At 36.3% G+C, this 10,876-nt stretch overlaps 1 protein-coding gene across 1 annotated transcript; it reads left to right on the plus strand.

The window, feature by feature from the left end:
* Window positions 1–4,085: 4,085 nt before the first annotated feature.
* On the plus strand, window positions 4,086–6,034 carry cUnh1orf159 (chromosome Un C1orf159 homolog; the record flags this gene model as incomplete). The annotated part of the gene is made up of 8 exons (XM_083892574.1): window positions 4,086–4,157; window positions 4,247–4,331; window positions 4,451–4,546; window positions 4,628–4,684; window positions 4,801–4,935; window positions 5,464–5,489; window positions 5,636–5,660; window positions 5,934–6,034. 8 exons carry the CDS (start codon window positions 4,086–4,088, stop codon window positions 6,032–6,034), a joined length of 597 nt encoding a protein of 198 aa, XP_083748700.1.
* Window positions 6,035–10,876: the final 4,842 nt, after the last annotated feature.

A 10,876-nucleotide genomic window follows, 5' to 3' on the forward strand; every position in this document is an offset into this window, starting at 1 on the left:
GAAGGATTTGTTGCGGTGAAATTAACAATACTGAAACATCTATTATTTCTTAATGGATCAAACGACAACCGACATGATATATTTCAGGCGTGTTTACAATTCATCTATGTAGATTTATTTATTTCTTGTTAGTTAGATACAACTTACTAAAAGGAACAACATGACTAGGGAATGTGTTATGCATTCACTGGATCTTACGCCTACAAAGTGAAGTGGATAAATCTTACCTCTTGTGAACTGGACGACAGACTCTGAGACGTGCTCTGAGAATGTTCAGGCCAAAACTGAGAGCCAAAGAATAACTGGGAGTCGGTGACACTGGAGTAGCCACTGGTGGACATATTCCTGTTCATTGTTTTCTCCCCACAGTTTTTGATAAGAGAAGATGACACAAACACATCATTTGTCTGTGCCGCAAAACACACATATTAAAAAAATACATCCGTTTTCATCTTGTTTCAGATCAGTGTATATCTTGCCTACAGATCATTTCCAGTTAAATCACAATTTTGTTCAGGTAATGTGCATCTACATTTTCACTTTAATGTTTTTTTTTTTTTTAGTTCATTATATTAAAAGCAGATACAGACGATCACAGAGTTCAACTTCATTAATACATTATTTCTGTGTAAGATAATAACACCTTTGTATTCCAAAGTTAACCAAACTAAAACGAATGAGATCATGTAAAATGTAATTGCCATGTGCATGTGTGATACTCGTAACTTTGCAAGTCATTTTCATATTGTCAGGTGCATGTTGTGGCATATGTTAACACTTGTACACTGTATATGTACATACATGTTCACCCACCAGCCACTTGATTAGATACTGCACACCTGTGCAATACATAAACCCAAAAGCAGGTGCCATTCCCGACTGCCTTATTATTGTTCCTAATAAAGTGGCCACTTGAGGTAATTAGAGTGCATGTTTTGATCAACACTGGGCCAAAAGACAAATAAATATGTGTATATTTTCATATATGCCCAAAACAGAAGAATACAATCGTCATAATATTATTTGCCAAATAATTATACGTAAATCAGCTAGTCGAGTAATTGATGCAGTGATTGAACTTCCGTATCATTACGTTGACAGTAGGTATGTAGTATTAGTGAGGTAATCTCACCTGGTTCCTGCTGGGATCCTCAGTATTTCGTTTATGTTCTTGATATGTTTCATAACTGTTGGTTAGCTAAAAGGGTAAACAGGTTATCATATCAACAGAAGTCAGTAAACACAGCAGCTAGCATGCAGTCATGCTAGTTATCTAAATTAGCATCAATCGAAAGTAGAGAAGGCATCGTTAGCTAGGTATGTTTACGATTAGCGTTAACAGTTATATCAATACAAAACGTGTGTGTATACACACTTCGTTCAGTCATTACACTCGCGGCCGAGGATTAAATGATAAATAATACTAAAAACTTACTCACGGTTTAAGTAAACAAGCAGCAAACATTTAAATCTTCCGCCATTCGTCAGGTGTCCAGGGCGTCGAAGTTACAGACCAATGCTACGAGGCTGCATTCAATTACCGTCGAAAAAGTTAAAACTATGACTTGATAGCACCAAAACAAATGAAACGGCTATGATTGTTTTTGGGCTTGAACTGTGTTTTTCCAGTTTGATTATTTGTGTATTCTGAGGTTTAATACATATTTATTAATGTAGATTCAATTTTGAATTTAGTATAAGGTATTTAGTTGTTTAACTTTGAATAAATCGGATTATCGTCCTGTTCTTTGAATGCACCATGACACACCTGGAGCTGATGAACAGCCTTCCGCATTTGTAATAATATATTTGTAAAATTATATAAATATAAAAATATAAATATAAATACATAAATTATACACTTTTATTTCATCCTCCATCCTACACTGTGTTCACTGTGGTCAAGCTACCTGGTGCTGAATTTTAACGCCCTCCTTACAAAGGCTTTACGGTAATAAAGAAAACAAAACAAAACTGCGATCCAGTGACCCAGACTGTTTGGTATGGATATCAGCATCCGGTTTTCAAAATAAAACACCATGTCTCTGAGTGCACGTACATTATTAGTATCTAGTGCACCGGTAGATATCAATGTGCTTTTCATTATTATTCAGAACGTTTATAGAACTCTCTTTATGAAGTTACTCAAATTCAATTATTAGGTCTCAAAACAGCTGCGAGGATTTTCATTATTTTACCCATTCAACAATTGACTTTCAAACGGGCACTCAGGGAAAAGGCGCTCTTTTGAAAACCGGATGTCGATGTCCTTACAATTTAGCTTGACGCATTGGATCACATGTTGTTGTTTTTACCGTAAAAGCCTTTGTAAGGAGGGCGTTAAAATTCAGTGTCCGATAGTTTGACCGCAGTCACTGTACACAGATGGGTATTGAATCACGCCCTAATCAATAACTAAATTAAGCGTCAACTATATATTTTGATAACCAATTAGTTTGAATGGGTTTTTTTTCTTCTTCAATAATTACAATAAGATTTATGATTTTGGACAAACAGGTAAATGTTTAATTAACCTAATTAAGGTCCCTGAGTGAGTGAGAAAGTTAAAGCATTTGTGACCTTTGACCCATTTTGACTGACACATTATGTTTTTGTATATTTTTATTTTGTCAGCACTTTAATTTGTAAAGGTTTGCCACATATACACTAATTATATTTACTAATACTACTATTTTTTTTACTTTAAAATAGTGGTATTTTTACTTGAGTAGAATGTTTCAGTACTCTTTCCAACTACTACAAAATGCCAACGTTACCCCCCAAAAAAGCCAACAACAAATAGATAACGTGAATAAAACATAAAAAAGCTATAACAACTAGGAGACAGCAACCAGCAGTATTAATGGAGCATTTTATTTTGAAAATCATACCCGGAAGTGCATATGCTAAATGAGATATCAGTGATCTGCAGGATTATAATGTGTGTTTGAGCTGCACCAGTGAGTCCATGACAAATCTGACAACACATTCCAGCGACTGTGGGTCGAGACATCTGCGGAGGACGGAACCTGACGTGGACTGAGCCTCATTCAGAGGAGTTTGTTCAGGCCAAACGCCTCCTCCTCCTCCTCCTCCTGCTCCTCCTGGTGCTGGTTCTGGTTTGTCTCGGTGAGTTAACTTTTTGTGTCTCTGTGCGTGTGCGCCCAGTGTGTGGTTGTGTGTGTGTGTACACGGAGGCGATAATGTACAGGAGATTTAGACAGATGAGTAAATGTGTGTGTGTGTCTAACACTGACACGGTTATTTTATCAGCGCAGACTGACGCTCCATTTATTCACCGTGGAACTTCCTGGTGACAGGTGCTAACTGCTAGCTAAACATCTCCTGTTGTGTTGTGATTGTGTGTCAATGATGTTTGATGTCAGACTCTTTTGGACGCGCCTTCTAAAATGTGACGTTAACACACTTAGAACACAAAAATGTCTTAATTTTAAATGAAGATATACAAATTGTATATTTTTTGGTCATGATGCACCTTCATTTATTGGTCTAAAAACACAATTAACTATTATCAATATATTTAATGTAAACTGGATTATGTTTGGTTTAATTATTGCAGCCTGGTATAATTATGTGAAATATTAACAGAAACATTTGTTTATGTGTCCATAAACAAGTTTTTTTTTTTTTTAGCTAGGGCTAGATTTAATAATGTGAAGGTTTCTGTTTTTTTTTAATAATAATAACAGTAACATTTACAAACAATTACCTGATTAATCGATCAACTATTTTGATAATCGATTCATCGGTTTGAAGTTTTTTTTCATTATTCAAAACAAGATTTCTGATTATTTTAGCTTCTTAAATGTGAATATTTTCTTCATTTCTTTGCTGCACATAACAAAGAAATGATCAGAAACTGAATCATTTTGGTTTGTGGACAAACAAGACGTTCAAGAACGTCATCATTTCCAGGTTTGACAAACACTGATCGACATTTCTTAACGTTTTGTGACATTTTATGGACCAAACGAGTTCTCTATTAATCAAGAACATAATTGACAGACTGTGTGCTGCTTAGTGAAAGTAATTGAAAGTCTTGCTTTATCTCCAGGGGCAGGAACATGGCTCTGTCATTCCTTCTGGTTTTGGCTGCCACCGTGATCCTCATCAGACCTGAGACACCTGTAACTAAAGTAAGACATGTGATGTTACTCAAAGGCAAAGGTGTGCGTTGTCTTCAGGTCACTCAGGATTCTGATCATAAACGCTGCTCTGTTCACAGGCCTTGCATCAGAACTCAGTGGAGTGCTGCGGCGATAAAGTCAAAGGGAACAATTCGTGCTCGAACGACACTCGCTGTGAACCAGGTAAACGGGATGTTTTTGGTTACTTGCCACCGTCGGAGAGAGCGGAGGATGTTTGTAATATGCAGAAAGTCTCTAAAATAAACCTTTTCTCTTACGTCAAATATTTTCTGATTCTTCAGGCTGTTTTGTACGTGTCCTCGAGAACAGCAACACTGTTTGTATATTCTGTGACTCGGCGTCCGTGGACCTGGAGAACATCACAGTCTGCACCTACAGTAAGAACACGGATTAATGAAAATCTTACCGTTTTGGGGATTTATTTATGCTCTCTTTAATTAGCTCTTTTCTCTCCATAGACTACACAGTGGAGCGGAAGAATCACACAACTGTAACCACCGTCATTCCTAAAATTGGTAAGATATCACATCAACAGACATTAAGCTGATGATTGAGTGTTTGCAGCACTCAGTCGCTCAGGTTTCTCCCTCCTGCTGTGTTCCCTGTATTGATCTTTATTGTATTTGAACAGGAGGACCAGGAGTGGCAGCGTCTCTGCTTCTGGGAACACTGTTGATCAGCCTGTTCCTGATCCTGTCCGTCGCCTCCTTCTTCTACCTCAAACGCTCCAACCGACTCCCAGGCATCTTCTACCGCCGCAACAAAGGTAAGACATAAAAGTCCACCTCACCTTAAAACTTATATAACGCAGCATGCACACACTTACGGAACATGGAAACCACCGTGAGTTTGTTTAAATGAACAGATTAGTCAAGCTAAGGCCTTAGTCTGACTGAGACAAGCAATCGGACATGTGCAGACTATGAATCACATCATCCAGGTATGTTAGTCTGACTAATACTCGCTAGATTTTAGTCAGACTAAGGTGTTTTCATCTGACTGACTTTAACGTTTAATCGTGATATAAATGAGACACCGCCTTATGACTAACGTCTTTACATGACATTAAGAAAAGGGAGCGTTTCCGGGTCAAAGACCGGGGACGGAATTTTGGTCCAACTCCAGTCCGACTAAGCGTACACATCATCACATTATCCAAGTATGATAGTCTGACTAATACTAGCTCGATTTTAGTCAGACTAAGGTGTAAATCTGACTGACTTTAAGTGTTATTGCCTTGCTTCTGTGGTATTAGGTTAATTATTCTCAAATATAACTTGTGTGTGTTTTACAGCCTTCATTTTCCAACCAAGCGAGACAGTAAGTCCCTCTTATTGTTTGCACATCACTAATCACACACACACTGTAGCACAGAGACTTGTGTCAATCAAAGACAAAGACCAAGATATTATTTACAATTGATTGTGCCTTCAGGGATACTTAAATTCCTTTTTTCCTCCTCCCAGGCCGTCATGATCCCCTCCTCATCAGGTAAGATGTGACGACACTCTCTGATCTTGTCAAACAGGTTATACTATTATGTTAGGTTAGGTGAGTAACACAAAACCAGACAAAACATTACCTGGGACTGTTGAGCTTGAGCAATGCTGGTGAGATGGGCTCGAAAGTCATAAATTATGATCACGGGGTGTAAGATCTGTTCTTGAAATCAGGAGAAACATGATAAATCATAGCCAGGAAGATGCTTCGAGTTGCTCTCACTGATTCAGACATTTTTCTTGTGTTTGTGTCTTTCTCTTGAAGCGAGAAAAACAAGATATGTCAGAAGGGAGCGCCCCTCTGCAAAATCAACAGTGAACAGCGGTGGCACTATACCAACCACGTCCAGCACTCATAACGTGTAAGGGGGGGGGAGAGGGAGGGGTTACAGAGAAAGCTCAGGAAGGATGTTAGATTTTCTTTTTATCAAGTGCGTGGAAAAGACTCATACAGAGTTTTGCCAAATCTAAGTAACTGCTGGCAGAGCCTCGTACTGACATGACCTTTTTTCCTTGAAATGAAGCAGACGCAGAAACTAAAAATGCTTAAAAAAAGTAGTTTCAATAGTTCCTCAAACGTTTAGACAACGCAGGTTGGGTTTTTATTTGCCGCCCACTCATGCAGCGCCGTCGTAACAATCTATTGCTCGCGTCTTTGTTCATAAGTCACTGCAAAATATGTCTTTTTAAGGTTTAATTTAACAGCCAAGAGGTAGCAGTGAAAACTAGGACTCTGGCTCTGGTAGCCACTTAGCTTAGCATTAAGACTGCGAATGAGGAGAAAAAACATTACAGCTACAGCTCACCTTAAACCACTCTTTTCTATGTGAAATCAAACATTTCACCATCTAACAAGGAATTATGTGCCAAACTTGTTTACTAAACAATCATACAGTGTAGTTTGTGGATGAAACTGTGAGCTTTAGCCGTGCTGGATAGTAGTTTTCCCCTCATTTTCAGTCCATTTGCTAAGCTAATGTCGCGTGGCTGACAGCGCAGGTTGGGTTTTTATTTGCCACCCACTCATGCAGCAGCGTCGTAATAATCTATCACTGACGTCTTTGTTCATAAGTCACTGCAAAATATGTCTTTTTAAGGTTTAATTTAACATCCAAGAGGCAGCAGTGAAGTTTGAAACGTTCCTCAGGCCCTCATGAAAACTGGTAGCCACTTAGCTTAGCATTAAGACTGCAAATGAGAAAAAGGGGAAAAAAAACACCATTACCACTACAGCTCACAATAAACCAATCATTTCTATGTAAAATCAAACATTTCACCATCTTACAAGGAATAACGTGCCAAACTTGTTTACTAAACAATCATACAGTGTAGTTTGTGGATAAAAATGTTAGCTTTAGCCGTGCTGGATAGTAGTTTTCCCCCTCATTTTCAGTCTGTATGCTAAGCTAACGTCGCGTGGCTGCAGCATTATTTAACAGAAAGGCAGATGGACTCTTACCAGTTCTCTCATCCTGGCTATTCTCTTCTCTTTTGTTTATATATCGAGTCTTTTTGCAGAGCGGCCATTTTGTTAGGTCTTAGCAGAAGAAGCACAGGTGTTACTGTTCCCACTAACGACAGCTAGGCTGGAACAATGAAGTAATTATTTAAGGATTAAAACCAGTTTCTACGATTTTTCAGCTGCATAAATATGGATATTTTTTTCGGGTTTTTCTTGCTCCATAGAACACAGAAATCTATTGAAACTGAGTCATTTTTGGTTTGTGGACAAAATACGACATTTGAGTACATCATTATTACCAAGTTTGAGAAAGAATTATCAACATTTTCCAACATCTTATGGATTAAACGATTACTCGAATATGAAAATAATCGTTAGCTGGCTAGCTCATCGCCTCTCAAAATGGCTGCTGTGCAACGGTCAGTTTAGTCTCATTTAGTCTGTTACCAGGTTAAACAACACTGACCAATTGACATTGGAATTGGAATGTTTTTGGGTTTTTTTTCCATTTCAAATAATTCCAATTTTTTTTTTATTTGCATGTTTTTGTATTTATTTGTACCAGTGCACTGAAGTTTAAGCCAACAGAATAAATTGTGTCTCTGATAGATTGAGTTAGGATTCCTCTGGTGGACCAGGACGTTGTTGTTGTTGTTATAGCTGCTGTGTTGAATGATTGTTATAATTGACTTTGTATATTTTTTTAACTGTCGCTGCATTTGTATTTTACTATTTTTGTGAGCTCAAGCAACGTGAATGTATGTCACATAATAATAATAATAATAATAACCCGCGTAACAACTCGCACATTGCAAACTGTGCATTATTTATTACATTCCATGGCAGAAAACATGTATTTGTTTTAATCAGATCCTATTTAAATATACAGAAAAAGTAAAGTTTAAGTCCTTTAATCCTGCACTTTATTTGTCCGATGTCATCCGCAAATGTTAGACCTTCCATTAAATGGGTTCAAGATTAGACTTAGTTGCGTAAGTGGCGACGTGTGAATATTACTTGACTACTATTACCTTTGCCAAATGTCCGCTGAAGGAAGTGACTTGTACTGTGTGACATTACTGTGATTTCTGTGCCATAACGGAGCTTTAAATGCAGCTAAAAGGGAACATTTTAGTCATGAACGTGATGAATAATCAGGTGTTTGAATTATATCCAGTGGCCTTTACTGTGCACAATTTGAATCCAAGGCTAGTTATCCAAGATTTATTTGCTGCATGGTATTTTATTTTATATATATATATAAATATAAATATAAATATGTTTTTATATCTCGACAAACCTGAAGTTGTATCAAGTAATTTCCACTTTCAGTATAATATGTGAAGCAGTCTTAACGTGTGCCAGATACAGTCATTCCATCATGAAATAATCTTCTTATTTTTGTTTTGCTTTGTGTTTAGTGTTCTACAAATAACCATAAGCTGAATACATGTATATATTGTTTTATACGAGATGATGTGTCATTTTTGTAATCATGTACATATCTTTATAGTTTGTCGGTGCGATGAAGAATGTTCTGAGGATGTTTGCGTTTGTTTGAAGAAATAAATAAAGCACCTTTCCACTCTTTCCTGTCGTGTGCAGTTAAATGAACATTATGCTTTAGACTTAACTTTATATACAGCACATTTGAACTAAGATGTTTCTGTAATGGAAAATATTCCTGTGAAAGTCTCATTTCAGCTGATGACTTAATGCTTTTCTTTGTTATTGTTGACAGGGCTATAATGGTAAATTCTACGGTGGCCCAGAGGTGTCAGGACAAATACAAAAGCCACAACACGAATACAAAAGCCACAACAGAAATGCAAAAGCCACAACTATTTATTTTTTAACGGTAACAGATTTTGACAATGCGGCGGTTAGGACCGTGATTATTAGTTTAATTATTAATTATATACTAATTAATATACTAATTATTTTTATTAGGAATAATAACACCGTGTTGAAGTAGTTTTATAACTACAGAGTGTTTCACTCAATATGTTCTCAAGCGGAAGTCTCCAGAGACATTTCATGTTCAACACGACTCTCGCGCTATTTTCTCAGCAGCGAGTAAGTCCGTAACTTTATTGACATCAAGCGACGCAAACATTTGATGGACATCATCCCCATCACACTCAGTCATGGTGACACACCACAAAATCACTGTCTCCACCAATTCAACAGCAAACATCCTGAGAACACAGCAGGACATAACAACAACGCTCAGAACATGCAGAGCAAACATCAAACTGCAACACATCACAACAATAACACTTCTCTCAACACATAAGAACCAACTCCCAGAGAACCAACTTTTTTTAGTTTTTGGTTCAAAACGAAAAAACGAAAAACGAGAAAACCAAATTCAAACAAACGGCCCGATTTTGGTTTTTTGCAAATTCCTTTTTTTGTTTTTTTTGTCGCTTCATAAAAAATACTTTTTTTTTTTTTTTTTAAATATATTTTTCCAAAAATGATTTAGCGACCCCCAGAAATCATAGAAAAAAACCTCCCTGAATTCTGGGTTGATGATTTCTGGGGGTCCAATTGGGGTCGCGAAATGCTTTCTGGGGGTCCAAATCATAGAAAAATATATTTTTAAAAAAACCTTTTTTTTTTTCTTTTTTTTTATATATTTTTCCAAAATGATTTGGCGACCCCCAGAAATCATAGAAAAATATTAAAAAAAAAAAAAAAAAAAAAGTTTTGTTTTACATTTTTCCAAAATAATTTGGCGACCCCCCAGAAATCATCTCGGTCCAATTGGGGTCACGAGATGCTTTCTGGGGGTCGCCAAATCATTTTGTAAATATATATATATATAAAAAATGTAAAATGTAAAATGTACTTTTTTTTAAATATATCTTTCCAAAATGATTTGGCGACCCCCAGAAATCATAGAAAAATATATTTAAAAAAATTTATTTTAATTTGTTTTAAATTTTTTATATTTTTCGAAAATGATTTGGCCACCTCCCAGAATTCTGGGTTGATGATTTCTGGGGGTCCAATTGGGGTCGCGAAATGCTTTCTGGGGGTCCAAATCATAGAAAAATATATTTTTAAAAAAAACTTTTTTTTTTTCTTTTTTTTTACATATTTTTCCAAAATGATTTGGCGATCCCCAGAAATCATAGAAAAATATTCAAAAAAAAAAAATATATATTTTTTTTTTTTTCATTTTTCCAAAATAATTTGGCAACCCCCCAGAAATCATCTCGGTCCAATTGGGGTCGCGAGATGCTTTCTGGGGGTCGCCAAATCATTTTGGAAATATATACATATAAAAAATGTAAAATGTAAAATGTAAAAAGTAAAATGTACTTTTTTTTAAATATATCTTTCCAAAATGATTTGGCGACCCCCAGAAATCATAGAAAAATATATTAAAAAAAATTTATTTTAATTTTTTTTAAATTTTATATATTTTTCGAAAATGATTTGGCGACCTCCCAGAATTCTGGGTTGATGATTTCTGGGGGTCCAATTGGGGTCGCGAAATGCTTTCTGGGGGTCCAAATCATAGAAAAATATATTTTTAAAAAAACCTTTTTTTTTTCTTTTTTTTTATATATATTTTTCCAAAATGATTTGGCGATCCCCAGAAATCATAGAAAAATATTCAAAAAAAAAAAAAAAAAAATTATTTTTTTTTACATTTTTCCAAAATAATTTGGCGACCCCCCAGAAATCATCTCGGTCCAATTGGGGTCGCGAGATGCTTTCTGGGGGTCGCCAAA

Source organism: Microchirus variegatus, assembly GCF_963457635.1.
Source record: "Microchirus variegatus genome assembly, chromosome: 7".
NCBI classification, from domain to species: Eukaryota; Metazoa; Chordata; class Actinopteri; order Pleuronectiformes; family Soleidae; genus Microchirus; species Microchirus variegatus.